The 19,357-nt window shown below is 29.8% G+C and overlaps 1 protein-coding gene across 1 annotated transcript; it reads left to right on the top strand.

Moving 5' to 3' along the window:
* Positions 1 to 3,055: 3,055 nt before the first annotated feature.
* Positions 3,056 to 3,373, top strand: LOC132951389 (tigger transposable element-derived protein 4-like). Its single transcript, XM_061023201.1, has one exon. The coding sequence runs from the start codon at positions 3,056 to 3,058 to the stop codon at positions 3,371 to 3,373; it is 318 nt and encodes a 105-aa protein (XP_060879184.1).
* Positions 3,374 to 19,357: the final 15,984 nt, after the last annotated feature.

Here is a 19,357-nt window from a genome sequence, read left to right as displayed (position 1 = left end):
ATTGTAGCACATAGTAGAATAAAAGTAATATTGAAGGTAAATGTAAGTTCAACATAAATGTTTATATTATATTATTATACTTTAAAGGTATATATTATTATTATGCTTTTTTTTTTTTTGCATATAAACTGCCTATACAAACCGCACCAAAGACATATTCAGATAAATATCGGGTAATGTACATACGTGCTGACTACATACCTACGGATAATATAATATAATATTATGTCATACTAATATAACAACACTGTATAGGTATACGACGTATATTATTATCCCAACCATCGATCAGAGGCTTTGGATTTGATTATATTTTTTTATTTATTCCCATCGTTTTGACCGTCAGAATGATCTTAATATTGGTAATATATATATATAGGTTGTATATTTCTGCGTGTGTGATACACATAAGCGATGCGATAACGGGTAGGCGCATTTCACGGGACTGATATTTTAAATTCCGGGCTGGAGATCATAATAATTTTATAGGTTCAGTTCGTCAAAATAAAATAAAATAGAATTTGTGTGCCTATATCACGATATTTCTGACTAAACAATTTTAAGAAATAAAAATAAAAAAACACAATTATTTGAATGTCAAATTATAATTAACTATATTATGTGTTTTTCTACAACCAAAACATAATCTATACATACGCGTTTATAGATTTCATAATATAAAGGTATATTTTATTTTGGTTAGTTTAATATATTATGGTACATTGGTACCTACTTATGCCTGTAGTTTACACTATCAGTCATCATATTAGGTATACATCTTGTGAAGTTTAATGTATCATTTATTTCATAACAATTATAATAGTAATTATTAATTGAATGAATAAAGAATAAACCTATTTTGTACTACATTCGATAAATATTATTTAATATAATGAAAACAAACTAACAATGGAGACACCTGAGTACCTGACACATTTAGATTATCGAATATTATGACACCCAAGTTCATTCAACAAAGAAAATAAAAATGCATTTAAAAATATAAAAAGTATTATAATTAATTGGTAATTTATTAGGGCGTGAATATCAATGTTTTAGGAAAATATTATTTAAAAAAAAAGCACTCAATAAACTGATTTAATGCACCACGAAAAATTAATTTAAATTTTATTTATCGACAATAATAAAAAAAATTTATAAAGGTACTGCTATTGACTTGTGATTAATAATAATTAGTTTAGTTTTCAATTGTCTGACATGTTTCGATAATAGAAACAAAACGATATTTGCATTACGCAGTTGGTTATAAAAAAAAAAAGTATGATATGAAACAATTTGTTACTTCAGATAATATTTTAAAACTAAACGTCGAAACTAAAACTATTTCGATAGTAATTATATAATAGTATAAGTTTATTAAATATTACACGTGTACATCAAATCCATAAAGAGTACTAAAAATTTAAAAAAAAAGTGTGAAACAAAATATACATATTATTTTAAGAATGTTGAATGTAAGAATAGCGGAAGATCTGGTGAAGGGTGATAGGAATACAATGTTTTATAGAAAGAGTAAAAAAAAATATTTTGCATTCAAATACGTGGCCTAAATACAATAACCTTGTGGTATGGAATTGTTTAGTACGAATCGTCTGCATGTATAATACGACATAATGGTGTATAGTGGTCGGTAAAAAAAACTGGTCTAATGATGGGGGTGGTAGCGAAATAATAAATCGTTTGTTTTGGCAGAAGAAAAAACAACTAACGAAATTGTCGTTTTGCAGCAGAACGACGAAATATAATATATTATGCGTTTTTGTTTTATACGAGTTTACGTAATATTGTACTACAAGCAGTGAGTGCATACTACCTTATAGTATACGACGGGTGTCACGGACTTTCCGCACGTGTCTTAGTGACATATTTCTTTCAGAAAGCAAGACAAAAGATTTGGATTTCTGTGATTATCGAACGGAAAGAAGAGCGCGCCGTCACATAAACACACTAAAATAGTAAAATGTCGACAGACGCTGGCTAGGTGGTTTTTATCGGCCCATCGAACTCCGACCAAGTCTCAACGGGACAAGAAATAAAAAAAACCCCCCAAGAAAAACCACGGAGAACGAACGACGTTTGTGCGGTCCAAAATTTAAATTCATGACTATCAAATTTTTCATTTTGAAGTTGGCATGAGTGGTGGGTAGAAGGAGCTGACGGTGACAGGCCGTTGAGATAAGTCTATGGAAATTTATTTATTCACTGCGAACATTTTGAATAACGTCACACGTGAAAAATAGTACGTGTACCTTGTACCTCCTATAAGTTGGCTGTCAAAAACGTCACACGTGATAAGTATAATCTTTAGGGAGTAAAAAAAATATAATCATATTTAAGACGATATTGAGACAATATTGATTATTACAAAATATATAATACCTCCACCTCTCCAAAAGTTGAAATTCTTATAACATCACGTCTTGTTAATTTTCGATAATTTAATACAATATCTTATAATTACGTAAACAAAAATATATTGGCTTAGTAAAAATTTTGGAAACAACTATGTTAGATACGCAGATTGGTGTTGTATTGTCCCCCATGGTCTTAAATATCACACCTTAACTAGAAGCATAATATATAAATATAAAAGTTAGCATGCAAACATAATATTATGGTTATTACACATGCTAAATATTTACCAATATTTTATAAAAATTCTTTGTTGGGGGGGGGGGGCGACACTAGCATAATATAATCAATAATACAGTGGGTTCCGCTTAATGTGATCACTGGTTTATAGAATCAACCGTTTATTAGAATCAAAAATAAAAATCCCGAACCAAATTGTATGTTCCTAATGTTAAATTGACCTTTTATTAGAATCACTAGGTACCGGATAATTGAATCACTTTTATGAACAATCTTATAGTGTTTGTGGTATTTCAAATTGATTAATTTATAAAACCCATTTTATTTTTGAACTTATCAGTATGGCAGTATATCGTTGTACGTTGAATTATGTCATTCAATTTGTGCGTCGTGTACTTGTGTCATTTAGTTTATTCAGTTCATGATCAGACGTGTTTTTTGAATGTCGACCAAACGAAAAGATTTGACAATAAAAGAAAAAAAAAAGTTGGATAAATGTTCTCAAAGAGAAGCTGCATTAGCTCTAAAAATTCCCCAACCAACGTTAAACAACATTTTAAAAAATCGTGAGGAAATTGTTATACACGAAGAACAAAATTTACACATTCCTCGAAAACGAAAACGAAATGAACAAAATGCCGATGTAGAAGAATCTTTGTTACGATGGTTTCAACAAGCTAGACATTTAAACGTACCGGTCAGTAATTCTATTTCATTTGAAAAATCTATAAATTTAGCTTTACAATTAGGCGAATTTTAGTCCAACGATCGGGTGGCTGATTCGTTGGAAAAACAGAAACAATATTGTTTTCAAAAAAACATGTGGAGAAAAAAAGATGCAGATTTTCAAGCTGCAGAGATTACTTAAAGAATTTTATTGCATCGTCTAATTATGCACCTGATGACGTATATAATGTAGACGAAACTGGTCTGTATTATCGAGCTCTACCAGATTATACTTTTGATTTTAAAGGAAATACGGCCAATGGATGTAAAAAACAAATGCAAAGACTTACAATTATGCTGGCAAATACGGATAAACGACGTCCTTTAATTATTCGTAAAAGTAAAAATCCACGCTGTTTTCAGGGCGTTGAGACATTGCTCGTCGATTATTACGCTAATTCAAATGCTTGGATGACTTGTCTAATTTTTACCGAATTTTTACGAAAATGGGATAGAGAAATAAAAAAACCAAGACGTATTTTACTATTTCTTAACAACTGTACGGCTCATCCGAATTTACAAAATTTACAAAACATCGATTTGAAATTTTTACCACCAAACACTACGTCACTCATTCAGACTCTTGACCAGGGAATTATAAAAACAATGAAAACTTACTATCGAAAAGCAATGTGGAATTTTATTGATGAAACTATAGACGTATGTGAAATTCCTGCGTCACAAATAGCTCGTAAAATAACTGTGCTAGAAGCTATACATATAGTGATGACTTCAAAATGCATTTTAAATTGTTTTCGAAAAGCTGGAATTTCACAAATTGAATCAGACGAAGAAGAATTACAGGAGGTTGAATTCATAGATACAAACTTTGAAAATTGGATTTCAATTGATCGCGATTTGCCTACTTTTGGAGCATTATCTGATAAAGAATTAACTGATTTGTAAAAAAAAAAATCAAAAAGAAATTAATATTGATGATGATGATGATGATGATGACGATAACGAAGAGACCACTCAAAAAGATACGAGAATTATTTTGAAAAGTTAAAAGGAGCTGTTCAAAAATACGACGATAACGATACTTTTCACTTGTTTCAAAAGTTACAGGTATGTATAATGTATATATTGTAAACAAATAAACAAAAAAACATGAATATTAATTTAAATTTGATTTTATTTAATTTCAGGCTAATATGGAAATGAAATTGGTAGACTGTCAAGTACAATCAAATGTAGATAGCTTCTTTAATTTGTTTTAAATGTATTTATTTAATTTTAATTGTAATTTAAGCATAAATGTATACCTAAATATAGAACCATTAAATAAAAAAAATGTAAAAATAAATAATTTTATGTGTTTTAAATTATTTAATATGTATGTAAATTTAAATAAAAATGTAATTGTATTAAAAGATTGAATTATGAAAAAAATGTTGTAAATGTTTTATAGAATCGACCGGTTAACAGAATCAAAATGACCTGCACCAAAGTGATCACATTAAGCGGAACCCACTCCTGTATTATGATGTACCTACTTAAAACGACATGAATATAATAAATTATTCTAAATATTAAATTTTAAGTACCTATAGGTTATATTATACATATTATTATATAAGGTATATTTTTTTAGATTTAATCTACATTTATTTGTTATTCATTTTATTTTGTTTTAAAAATAAGATTTCGATATAATATAATTCATCGTTCTATTTAATATTATAATATCGAGCAAAACACATTAATTATCTTTTACAATAATTACATAACACGTGAATAAATGTGATGTCTTGCGTGTACCATTATTTTCTATTATTTTTTATAATATGCTTCAAAGAGTATTTAATTAAGATTTTCATAAGTACAATTATCAAACCTGATACACACATCAGTTAGAACGAATAACTATTCCGTTTTATGTAACTGTCGCGTCGGCGGGACAAAAACTAATAGACCACGCGAGGTCGACGTATCTCTATTGTTTATGTACATTTTTTGTTATTGTTGTTGTTGTAAATAAGTCCCGTTTCTATTTGCAGTGGTTTTTTTCTTCTCTGCTTGACCTTACAACATTACATTATACAAAATATTTTGTCAACGTTAAAATCGCTTTGGGTCTTTTCCGAAAAAAAAAAGACCCCGAAAAAACTATCTGAAAATCAATAACTTATAACGTTGACTTCTGTTAATGTCTCGCAGAAGCTCTAGTCGAATAATGATAATAACAATAGTAGTAATAATAATGAAAAAGAAAACGAACAAAAGGAACGAAAATAGATTTAACAGTATTATTTTTTTCTGTCGTCCTTATGATATTGAAAGATTTACGAGTACGGCAAACCTGTCGAAAATGTTAAAATGAAAATAAAATTAATATTCAGTGAATCGCGTATAAAACATATTACACACCTATATAATCATTGTAAATACAGCCGAAAATGCGAGAACTTATTCCTGGACGAGATCGTATTTATATTTCATTAGGTAATGTAAATTTAGTAGAAAAAATAAAAATTAGTACATACCTCCTATATATTATTATCAGGTCTCGGGACTTATTGCACTTAAAATCATTAAAATAAGCGCTTAAAAACATAATTATAAGCATTTAAATATGCATTTTAAAAACTAAAATTTCAGCAAAAATATTTAATCAAAAAAAAAAAATAAATCTTTATATTATAAAAAATATCAAACTTTACTTTCCAGACATTTTGCATTATTGTTTATGGATTTTTCGAGGGATTATCTAAAAAATAAAATGTAAACGATATTTACAAATAGTTGAATAATTAAACAATTAAATCTTACCGACATTGTTGCATTGAATGATTTAATTTTAATTCTATCAAAAACAACTTTGCATGAGAAAACCATGAAAAAGTAGAAAAACTGGTCAAAAAGCAAAAAAACCCAAAAAAAACTGGAAATAAGGATTTTTTTTTTTTGAAAAATCAAAAAAACCTTTTCAAATTTCATAATATTGAACGTGTTGTAACACGACATACACTTCCATAGCACTCTGCTACATTTATCGTCAGTCCATAAAAATAAGCAAATGCTTTAAGTCCTGAGCCCTGATTATTATATATATTATAAAAAACATAATATTTTCAGAACCAGAAAAAAAAGGAAGCTGGAATATTAACTATAACTTATTTTACGGAAACACATAATCATGTAAATATTGGAAAATAAATTGTGTTCGTAATTAACTGAATATCGTACCTTAGTCAGAAACAGATGGCTTTCTCATCCTCTCCACAAAGTTTAGGGTCGTTTTTCCTGCGCCTGCATATGCAATGAAAAATAATCGGTTTGCATTTTTCTCCCGTGCTCTCCACTCTCTTTTAGCTCATACTCGCAGGTACACACCTCTACGCACAACAAAATGAACCGTCGAAAATCACAATATATAATTAATGGATAGAACATTACATTTGTTCTTGTTAATTTACGATATTTTATATATCATGACAACTGTGGTCGGACAAGAGTTTAAGATAACAAAATGCCGTCGCAGAGTGTCATATTTCCAAGAGTATCAATACAATATTATTATACATTTGTACTTTTTACTTACATAGAGGTACCTAGAAATATAACGTTACGCGCAGTATACTAAATTTAGTAATTTATAGTTTGTTAATATTAATTTAACTATATTAATATTATTTATTAAGTAAGTATTACTTGTTCGCTGTTAAAGACAATATGCAGTAAAGAAAAACTATTATAATATTATTACATTATTACGACATATTATACGGTGGTCTAAAAACTATCCGTATTTACACCCAAAAGTAAAATATCGATTCATCCTAAAACCCCGAACAGGGTGAAAACATTAAATTATACTACTCACAGCTATTCATCATACACTTACCTATATATACTTCACGTTCACTTCTGTGAAGTAATCGATATTTTCACTAACCATACGCGCTGAGGCTATGTTTCGTAGACGGTGTTCTTTAATTTTTTTTCTCTCGTCATATTATGGTATTTTCTACTTATAAATAAGTAAATTTATATAATTATTTTAACATGATTTATTACGCTTGCACCGCAGAAACCAATCATATTCATATAAATTTTAAAAGTGAAATCGTTTAAATAAATTATTATTTGAAAAATGCATTCAAATATCAGCTGTCTGTATGTGTATACCTACCTTCAATACCAGTAGCTCGTCGGGTGAGGCAAGTGAGGCGTAACCTCACATGCAATTTTCCTTTATAATATAATTTATTATACGTATATTATCAGTATCATGGTAATTTTCTTTCTAAAATATATTCAAATTAATTTTATAGAAAATTTAATTAAACAAAAAAACAAAATATATTGATTCAACATCAATATATACCTGAGTAATCTATTGGCTATAATTGAAAGTCATGCGATTCCGTTACACGCTCTCGGTAGAGTTGAACTTTGATACCTACCCAACAAAATCTAATAAGTTTTCGAACTGAAGTCCAAAATAATAATATATAATCCAGTTTATACTGTACCCTGGCTTAGAGATATCACATTATAACATCCGCGAATATGCTCTAGGGTTGTATCGCACGCTTACAGCTGTTGTCGACGAATTCAATTTGGTCATTACTGATTTAGCACAAACGCAATGAGCAAATAATTAAATCTTGAAATATTAGGCTGGAGCTTATATTTAGTGGGTATCTTATGAAATTTTAAAATTCTGTAGCCTATTTTTTGACTGTATTTATTATATAGGTACGACGTATTAACCATGTTTACGTTCGTCAACAATAATTATCCCGACGAATAAACGTAGGTACCCACTATACATGACTACAAAAACATATAATAATATGTAGACGAGCAGAGTCTAAGTAATTTTTGAAAAACCACGAAAAGATCTTCTCGAGTGAATTCTGGCATTATCGTCCAAGTTTTGTGCTTTTTTTTTATCTCCGCGTGTACCCGTCTTACTACGTAATGATATATATATATATACGACCCGGTGGCGCCTTAACGACGTTTCACGGGTTCGACACTCGGATTCTCCGGCCCCCTCTCCACACAATGTGCTCGTGTACAATATTATTCTAGAGATAACGTTATTATAATAACAATGTATAGGTACGACCCGCGTAGGACGTAATACTCGACGAGCCATTTGACTGAATATAGTCTGAACTTTTTGAACGGGACGATGTGCCGGAGAAAATGGCCCGCGTTAACTGTATTATGCGTCGTTATAAGATATTGTACGCATGTTTTTTTTATTATTATTACTATTACTCGTCGTGTAGATAATAATAATATTATAAGGTATATCAGTTCCGGCGGCGCGAGGGCGACGCTGAGCCGAGCAGAAAATAGTTAAGCACGGTTCACTCTCCGTATTTATTTGTAACAATATTATAGGTCACGTCATCTCGGCGATGCCACCCCATCCGAATGGATGGATTTTTTTTTTCCCAAGAATTATGTTATATTTGAAGATATCGCGTCGATACTCGGTGCGGTTTTATGACATCGCTCGTGTAATAATAATAGTATACGAACATATAAAACTATTAATAAGAATACAACTAGATATTTAAATGAATCATTATGCAGTCAAGATAAGACAATGGCTTCAATGTCGGCGACTTAGGCGAGGTGTTCAACAGTTATTATTGAGGCTCGGATTTATATGTATTTATATAACAAAAGTATGTATTTATACATTAAAAATACGTCCGGTGGACCCCGCCGACCACACGATAGTATATACTACACAAGTCGTGAACTATTAAGTATTGGCTAATGGCTTACTCATGATAACCTTTCAATCATTGAAAAGACGTTAAAACAGAAAAATTGTCTAAATATGTGAGAAAAAAATGAACAATAATTGTGAAATATGTAAAAACATGTATTTATGACAAAATATGTAAAAATATGTAAAATCAATTATAGCTCATTTTATCAAAAATCTTGTGAAACGAATTTATCACTTGCCGGAATTAGTTTATCATGTCACAAACAAAAAAATATGTATTTACATATAAATCCGAGCCCTAGTTATTATATTGTACCTACCTATAACCACATACAGGCAGATACTTTTGGGGGTGCACAAATTTTGAAGAGTTCAAAGACTCGTGAGAGCTTTTTCCTCATCCCCGACCCTTTTCACATTCCTTATAATAACATAATATGCATTCAAATCTATATCTATGCGTAGGTACCTACTGTATTTAAACAAAAATAATACAATAGTTAAACAATTTTAGCTTAGCAAAATAAAATGTTAACAACTTACTATTTTACTTGATTTTAAATGATATTTGATTTAACTTGTTGGCATTTTAAAATATTATTTGTAAGATAACTTTTAATATTAATGCATTGGTGTATCGTTATTGTAGCACACTTGTTCGTAGCCAATTTTTTATTCAGCATACAAGTACTGGAAAAACTGAGTTTTTGCGGTACACGAGCTCATTTGAATACAATAGTTTATATGATCATATAAGACATATTGTCTAATCAGTGTTAAAAAAATGAGGTTAAAAATAGCGATAATCTAATTCCTTCTGGTAGTTAAATTAAGTATCAAGTATCTACCGAAATCATAATAATATTTATTAATATTTTAAGTATTATCATAATATCGGATAAATAAATGCCTGCAACATTAATAACATATCAATTCATATCAACATTTTAATTAACATTAACATTTTTATCTCGTCTTTAAATATTACAATACAAAATCTGTCGGTTTTGATTAAAAAATTGTAAAAAACCGTCCACCTATTTATTTGAAATTAATTATTTCCATCTGACCGTTCATCGTTTATGTTTTAAAGTGTTCCACTGTAATAAATAATAATTATTATGAAGAAAAGATCGGCCACTGATACAGCAATACACCATATCGTTGTCACTTCTTCGCTAAGAATAATATTTATCTATGTTATAAGTCTATAGGTATAATTATTATAATATATTATATAAGATTTATACATATTGACATATTATTATTGTATTCATTTTTTACTGGATATTGTTGATATAAGCTAAAACGGAAACTGTATGACTATATTTTACATAATACATGATATACAATATACATATTACATAATATCAACTTAAATATTAATTGTATTATGTTACAAAATATAAACGAGAGATTTTTTTTAAATAATTTTTTTCAAATGGTTATTGTTACAACATAAATCTATAAACTTTTTCCGTTCAAAATGCACTGAATTTTGAATGTTTTGTCTACGGAGAAAAAATAAATTGAAATCGAACTATTAAAAATTAAAAGCTACAATGTCGTGAATTCCATTGCCATTTATCAAATTTGTCGTGGACAAGGCAAAATAACAACTACCTGCGTTCCTACGGCCATCGCGAGTCCAGCGCATATTTTAGTAGGTACCCGGACGGTTACGATCTGAAGTGCTTGTTCGTGTTTTTTCAGTAGTGTTTCGGTACCGTCAACCCTATGTAACCTTCCTAAAAAATGTATGTTTGGTACATATATTATACCTATACATGTTATATACCCACTAGGTGTAACGCGTGTACGTGGATTTTGGACGATATTGTGTGTTTTAGAAGTAGCGGATATAATATATACCTAGGTAGCCTTATAGACTGAAGCTGCGTCCTTTTTTCTACTCGACATTATATATCTTAATATGTATGTAAATAATATAATCGTGTCGAATGTCAAATCAACTACCTATACGTAACTTATACGTAATCAGAAAAATGCTATTACACTGCTATATTGTGTACATAACCTCGCCGAATGTTTTTCGTGTATAGGTAAAATTCAAGTGCACAAAAAATCACGAATCGACTTAATAAAATATAATTATTATAATTCGACGGTTTTTATATTGTTATTATGGGTACCTATTTATGAATTATAATATTATAACGTGTTGGGTGAGGTATATAATACGAGGTAAAATTATTTTTACGATAGTATTTTCGAAATAACAGTCGTCGTATGCATTATTGTTGTTCCCCGTTTTTTTTTTCAGTTTTTCGCAATTTTTTTTTTAAATCATGTTTCAATAGCATATACTACACGGACATAATAAATTACTACGAAATTCGGTATGCATATTATATAGGTATGCACACAACGGTTCTACGCGTATATATAATATTATATTCGCGTACTTTTTTTCCCCGTTTAAGACTCGTCCCGTTTTTTATTTGCTGAACATTATTATTATATCAATACGAGCGTGCATGTTGTATAATAAATGTATATTCCTATGTATATATATACGCACACAAAATGTACCTACCTACACATAAATGCGTATACCTAGGTATATAAAACAATATATTATTATGCTGTATAACGGTATTCGCCATATTTTATATCCTTTTTAGAAATATCTTCAAATGTACATACAAATGTATTGCAATTAAAATTAAACACAACGATATACACTATAGGACATCATATACTCAGTTTTCTGTAAAACGGTGTACAGTTAAATGTTATATTATTATTTCTCGAGAGGATAATGAATGAAAACTTACTGACTTCGAACGTATATTAATGTTTGTAAAATTTAATACCAGCCGCTTATAGGTGCCTAATAAAGATATTGTTGTTTTAAGTCTTTGAGAAATATAATTTAGCGTGATAACATCGTTTCCGACGGCTATTATAATTTCTTTTTTCAATCGCTGCAATTTTGAAATTTTATGAATTTTATACCGCATTCCGAGAAACTTGACGTACATTTTTTTTCGTAATAACTAATAACTATTTGAATCGACTTTGTATGTGGATAAAAAAAGTTGTAATAATGTGCATAAGGCCGAGCAAAATGTCGAGTAATGAAAACGAAAGGCTTGCGAGAAAAAGGGGCAACTCAGCCAATCGAGACACGTTAAGTCTAATTGGAACATTTCATAGAAAAGAGTCTTATTATAACGAATTTGAATCGAAAAAAGTCTTGGGACCATTCCAACGTTTCCGTAAAGCACGTCGTTTCATTAAAACCTTACGCAAGATTTTAAAGGTCGTTTTTTTTTTTTGGTTATTTGGATATCAGATGAAGTACTTAGACTTTTAACGCTTTTGCCATTACCGTTAGAAATAATAGAAAACCGTTTTGAATTAAAGGGTCTTACATAAAAAAAAACTTACCCTTAAAGTATATATAATAAAGTTATAGGACATTTAATGCCCTATTTCAAACACTGCACTCACCAATATCACTTAAGTCGGTTATAAATAGATTTTAATTATATTATTTTATTTTTCAATTAAATAAAAATGTAATAGACGCATTTTGCAAAAAAAAGTGTTCGTTTATTTTGAAAATATAGATACACTATTTCAGCGTTATTTGGTTACACAAATAATAATATTTATTCTCAAATAATTAATAATAATTGTTCATGTAACATATAGTCTGTTGTATCTATATTTTAATATTATATAGTTAACGGGCGGTAGTGAAGTACTCTATACACTTCATTGATTTTTTTCTAATTCTATGAAAATGCAAACGTTTAAACTAGATGACATTATGATATTTTAAAGAAATACAGTAACGAAGTCATTTTTTGTCACTGTTTTTTGCTACTACAATAGTTGATCGTCAATCGTCAATCCTGATATTCAGTAAAACTGTGAAAATTGCAGAAACACATTAATTTTGACTATAATATTTTACCACCCCAAAAATATAAGCTCTTCACAATTTGAGAATTGGAATTCACAGTACCTACCACGCAGTTATATTTTTTAATAGATACATACAAATTTAATTTTAGATTTTGAGCGTATAGTGATCAACGTATAATAATACATTATATTGTATTTACAATGATGTGTGTCTTTTTCTGTCATCAACATTTGTGGTACTTAAAATGCTCCGATTTTCGATATCACCATCTTGTCTGATGGAAAAGTGAATCTAGTTGGTGCATTTGGTAGGGCAAAATTTTAACTCTCAGTAGTTTTTAAAACCATCGGGAAAAACAAAAACGAAATGAAGGAATAATGATGATTCTTACTATTTTGAAAATAACCTGTATATTTCAACCATGGTATAACTCAAAAGCTAATAACTGTAGACACTATTGAAATTTTCACCAAATATATATATTAGCATTTTCTAAATATGGTGACAAAAATATATTTTTACTCTTTTTAAGCTATTTATAGCCTTCAGACATTTTTCAAATTTTGTAATTTTTTTTGAACTATTGCCTATGAAATCTTTTTCACTTAGTAAAGAAGCTTAAAAATTTAATTTAAGGGTCATCGTGAGTTTTTTTAATAGCAGTTCAAAACTATTAAAGATACATAAGCATGATTATTTTTTATATGTATTATTAAAGTTCAAATGTTGACAAAATTCATTAAAATCCCTAAAATTTGCAATTTATTTTTCAGATAGAAATTCATAAAAGTTTTTCTTTTCATAACTAACATTAGAAATTTTAATAGAAGATTCTCTAAAAGTGTTCCTACCTTCAACGAAAAAAAAAGTTTACTGCACCGTAACATTAATTTTTTATGAGGGTTTCATTTTTAATGATACTTGATATTTAGTGATTTTTAATTATTAAATTTGATTATTTATATATGTATGCTAGGATGACATACCGTCTCCGCTCAAAATCATTTTTTGTATGCAATGATTTGTCATTGAATTCAAATCTATAACACATAAATTATAATTATAAAACATAATATTATACATATTCGACCACTTATGTACAGTGTACAGCATAGCGGACCCACTTGTTCACCTTTTTTATTTTGCTTTTACGAATATAGTACCACATGTTAATAATATTGCATCATGTCGTTTAAGCACCTATTCAATGCAAAAAATGAAAATCGTGGGTCTTTGAAAAAACGTCCATCACTATAATATTGCAAGGTCGAGTATAATCATTAAATTCAGTCGGCTTTCACGTGTGGGAATATTGCTGGAGCCTAGAAAAACTATGAGTATAGTATATATCCTTTGCACGTAAACTCATTTAAAGAATTTGTCGCTGCTAGCCAAAAGGTATTATGTTATTAGGGTGATTACAGTCGGTCTACTTCTTGTAATTGAAGGTTTTTAGTTACAACGATTTCTTATACTTATCCGTCAGATTGTGCATCGTTTTATTGAATATATCCTCATCTGCTGCTTCTCTAGTATTTCTACTGTTGCTATTTGATAAGAAAAATAATCATAAACGGGAAGTTAAACAATAATGCTCTGTTCATTTATTATTATTTATTATATTATTATGTCTCCGTATGGATTGTCAAATTTCAATAATTGAAGAGCTACAAGAAATGAAAGGCGTCTTACATGAAAACCACGATGCTCGGTAAAGACATCTGATGACAATAATAATTGTACTTAAGGTTTTTGGTTTATGGGTAGAGCGAACTATTTCACCATAATAATATCTTGACCGATTGATGAGATTTACTTTGTATGCGTATCATCTAGACCAGTGATTCCCAACCTTTTTTACTCAACGCCCCTTTTAGATTTTCAAAAATCTCACACCGCCCCCACCCCGGATTTTTATGTACTAAATTCTTAATCTAATAAAATTAAACGACCCCCTCAAAATTAAAAAATCCCACAAGAGGGTGGTACCGCCCACGCTGGGAATCACTGGTATAGGCTCTAGTGAACCTTTTGATTTCACTGTGTAGTCTGTACACACGCAAAACCCGCTATACTTTTGCAATTAAAAGTTGTTCAAAATAAGTCAAATCTTGAAGTTCAATCGGTACAATCCCTGGATTCATTCTATTTGCTGCAGTAAATTTAGTTGGGTTTTTTATTTGCATTATTTACGCAAATCAAGACTATTGATCGCTGTGTAGATTTGGCAGTATAGATAAATCTAAAGTGTAGTAGCAACAAACAAGTAAATATTGTGCACAGCCACAGAACTCACAAATTGCTATTTTGTTATTATTATAACTAATTTCAATAATAAACATTAATCTTTATTTGAAGGATAATATTTTTAAATAATATATTTAAATAATTATGTAGTATATATAGCTATTTTTTTTTCTATTTGTAAGTTGTATTTAATTTAGCCAAAAACATCCCACATTTTATTGTTATTAACTTTTAACTTATAAGTTAGTACTACACCGTCGTGCATAGGCACGTATAAAAAATAATTCGTTGGAAAAAGGTGAATGTGAATGGGTGGGTTCTCGATGATACAAAAATGTGTAATTGAATAACCAATATTTTACAAACCGTTAGGAACTATTATATTTACATAAGTAAATACAATTAATGACTGAAATCTTTTTATTTTTTAAATGTACTATCCAATTATTGTTTCTATCTCGTTTTTAAAAGATAGATTTTAGAATGTTTCGTGATTATGAATGTGGTCGATTAAAGTCGTAAATACAGTAAAATGACGTAAAATGTCTCACCTCACAATACCATCCACTTCGGGATCTCTAACAGTCCGAATAGACTTCGATTAGGCCGAATGTGATGCTTCCGACTCCGACTGATACATACATCAATCATCAATGTGACATGAATTTATAACGTTTTAGGCACGTCATATTCCTTATATTATAAAAAAAATATAATAATATGACCTAATACTTAACCATTTTTAGACAAACATTAACGATGTTTTTGTGGTAAGCAAGCAAACAATTGAATGGTATAAATTATTTTTGTTATTAATTATTTATAAAATGTGTTTGCTTTCTTTGCTATAATGGTTTTTTTGTTTATATAATATTAAATACGACCACAATACATCACTATTCAGTTTATAATATTACGTCTTCTTATTTAATAACCGATACATCATTGAATTCGTTTAACAATTCCTAGTAGAATATAAAAAAAAAACTGTATTGTGACGTCTTGTTATTAGATCGAGTTTGTGGCTTCAATAACAAAAATGATGTATATTGTTGTTCTATATAATATTGTAAACATCAAAAAACAACATTTCTTTTGCAACTAAAGCTGTATACATTTTTTTTAAAAATAAAAAGAGCGATATCTTGGTACTTTTATCTTGTAAGCTAGCCGTTAGTGATGTATGTTTTTATCTAGATAAGTCTCAACACTGAGATGATGAGCCACAAGTATTTTATACTGCCGAATTCAAGGAATCGTGCTTGGTTAATAAAATATTACAATACAATTTGACTACAATAAAATATATAAGTAGGTGTGGTATGGGTATCATGACTTTTATGATCTATAAAAAAGCAAGTTTGAATTCAATAACCATACAATAATTATAATAGGACGGCAGCACACAGTATACGCACGCAACACATTTCACGGTGGGCTTAGGATCGACATTTGTATGAGTGTCAGCTGTAGACGTGTTTACGGGAGGGGCCGGGTGGGCACTGCCCCCCCCCCCGGCAGACTGTGCCTCCAACAGAATCATGCCAGGATAAAAAAAAAAGTCGTGCGGTGTATACCCTGAAGTACCTATAGATTTTGATTAATTGTAATTTTTTAGCTACACATTTATTAACTAGTGATTATATTATCATATAATATTAATATGTTCATCATATTATGGTTTTATCAGCTGAAAATATCCAATTACCGGTTATAATTTCAAAAATGTTTTTAGATATTTTGCGACTTGTTAAAATAATTTAAATTTCGTCAGGTACTCAAAATATTTATTACCTACTGATTAGTTAATAGTTTTACAATTTGTATGTTGTTTACCTTGTATAATGGATGGGAAAAAAGTATTTTATTGTTTTGACAATAGTTATACTTTTTGATCATAATTAAAAAATACTCCCACCAAGTGAATTTTGTAACATAAAAAATGAATGTTTTTTCATTTCTAAAAAAAAAATATGTCTCACAATTTAAAATTTGTTATGCCCTCTCGGCCACTAAAGTTTGAACACGCCTATGGTGTCAGCTGGATTATTGTAAACGATTATTTACGAAGTGCACCGTAAGCAGATTTTGGAAACTTGAGCATAAATAAAATGATTAATATTTGTAAAAAAAAAAAAATATTTCTCGTTTATATTAATACAATACACAGTTGGCTATAAAAAGCGATAGGCTACCGACACCCAGCCGGCTGCATGCCCGGCGGTGGTGATTAAAACCCATCATTGTGGCGATTCGCCTTTGTCTCTAGGACCCCAGCATAACAGCCAGGCACGTATAAAGGGGGGGTTTTGGGAGTTCAACCCCCCCCCCCCGTTTTTTTGTGCACGTGCCTGATAACAGCAGTATCAACAGTACAGGCGTTATTTGAATAACATAATAATATAATACCTATTAGCTATTACCTATTACCTATGTTTGATCACGTCATATTCGCGACATGTAGAATTGGCATGGTGCAGAATAAATACCGGTTTAATGACCGGTTAGGTTAGATTAAATGACCAATTTAACGTTAAGAGAAAAATACAAAACGCAATATTATAATATTATTTACCAATTTTTAACGTTATCATTTTTACTTTTTTTAATGACAACATGCATTCCTTATTCCAAAGTCAAATGTTTTTCGTAGTACTTCTATTGATAAAAATGTAATTTTTCACGAGTAGTTTATGGTGTTTTAAGTATTTAAATTTTAGTTGAGCGGAATAGAGTGGTACGGGGGTATGTAACACGCAAAATGTTTGTCCACTACTCCGTTCAGCTTAACTTTAAATACTAATTCTAAGTTATAACTTACTAATAATACCTACTTATCCGAAATTTTATTTGTATAGATAAAAATAATATTCTACTTCGGAATATGAAAAATAAATGTATATTCATTCAAAAGAGTAATAAACTTAGAAAATATTTTTTACCAAAAATGTTTTTTTGTAACAGCTTAAAATTACGAAAAACAAATTATTAGTATTTTCTGAAATGGCGAGTGCCATACGTAAAATGAACCAACCAATATTAAATAAAAATGTTGTTAGAAATAAAATGTAATGCAAAAATCAATTACTATACTATTGGCTAGGTTTTAAATTATTTACAGAAGAAAATTAATTAAATTAAATTAATAAATACATATAATTATAATTATAATAGTAGCCCGTGTGGGCGTCCTCGCTTGAGACGGCGTACAGAAGGTGGATCACTTAATTTATAAAATTTCGCACTGTGAGCAGAATTGATGTGGTCGAAGAAATTGATTGATAATTTTTTTATGTACTCGGTTATTGTGGGTAGTTGGAAGTCTTTGTGAAGTGTATCATTATGTACGAACCATGGAGCATTGGAAATGGTTCTCAACACTTTTGATTGGAAAACTTGTATTTTGTGTATGTGGGTTTTTGCACATTTTCCCCACACAGGGACTGCGTATAGAAGTAACGGTCGTAGGATTTGCTTATAAAGCATAAGAGAACATCTCCAGCTTAATGCAGTTTGCCGGTTGATCAATGGGTATAGAACTTTTAGCCTTTGGTAGCCTTGTTGTAGTTTGGAGGTGATATGTGGATTCCATGTTAGTTTTCTGTCCAAAATTACTCCAAGGTATCAGGTATTTGATATTGGGTGACCAAGGAATACTATTACCGTACAATTTTAAGTTACCAGGCGTTTTGGGGCGCCGGTTGGTGAAGAGTACCGCTGTACTCTTTTGAGGGTTTAGTGTTATTTTCCATTTTTCTCACCATTTTTGAAAGTGAGCTTGAATATTTTGGGTTATTGTTTCGGCGTCTTTAGCGCTTGAGTATATAGCACTGTCATCAGCGTATAGAGCTACTTCAGTATTGTTCGTTGTAGGGAAATCCGAGACGTATAAGTTAAAAAGTAGAGGTGAAATTTTTGAACCTTGTGGTACTCCTGCGTTAATTTGTTTTGTTTCTGATGTAGTATCGTTGATTCGAACTTTAAAGCAGCGATCGGAAAGGTAGGATTTAATAAGACTGAATATTGCAGTTGGAGTGTTTAATGTTTTTAATTTATATAAAAGTCCGTCGTGCCAGACCCGATCAAAGGCTTGCAAAAATCAATTAGGTACCTATTACAAATTGTATTTACTGCATACCTACGTACGTGGTTTTATTATTTTTTCATCAGAC

The sequence above is a fragment of the Metopolophium dirhodum genome, chromosome 8 (assembly GCF_019925205.1).
Source record: "Metopolophium dirhodum isolate CAU chromosome 8, ASM1992520v1, whole genome shotgun sequence".
Lineage (NCBI taxonomy): Eukaryota > Metazoa > Arthropoda > Insecta > Hemiptera > Aphididae > Metopolophium > Metopolophium dirhodum.
This window is presented reverse-complemented; position numbering and strand designations above follow the sequence as displayed.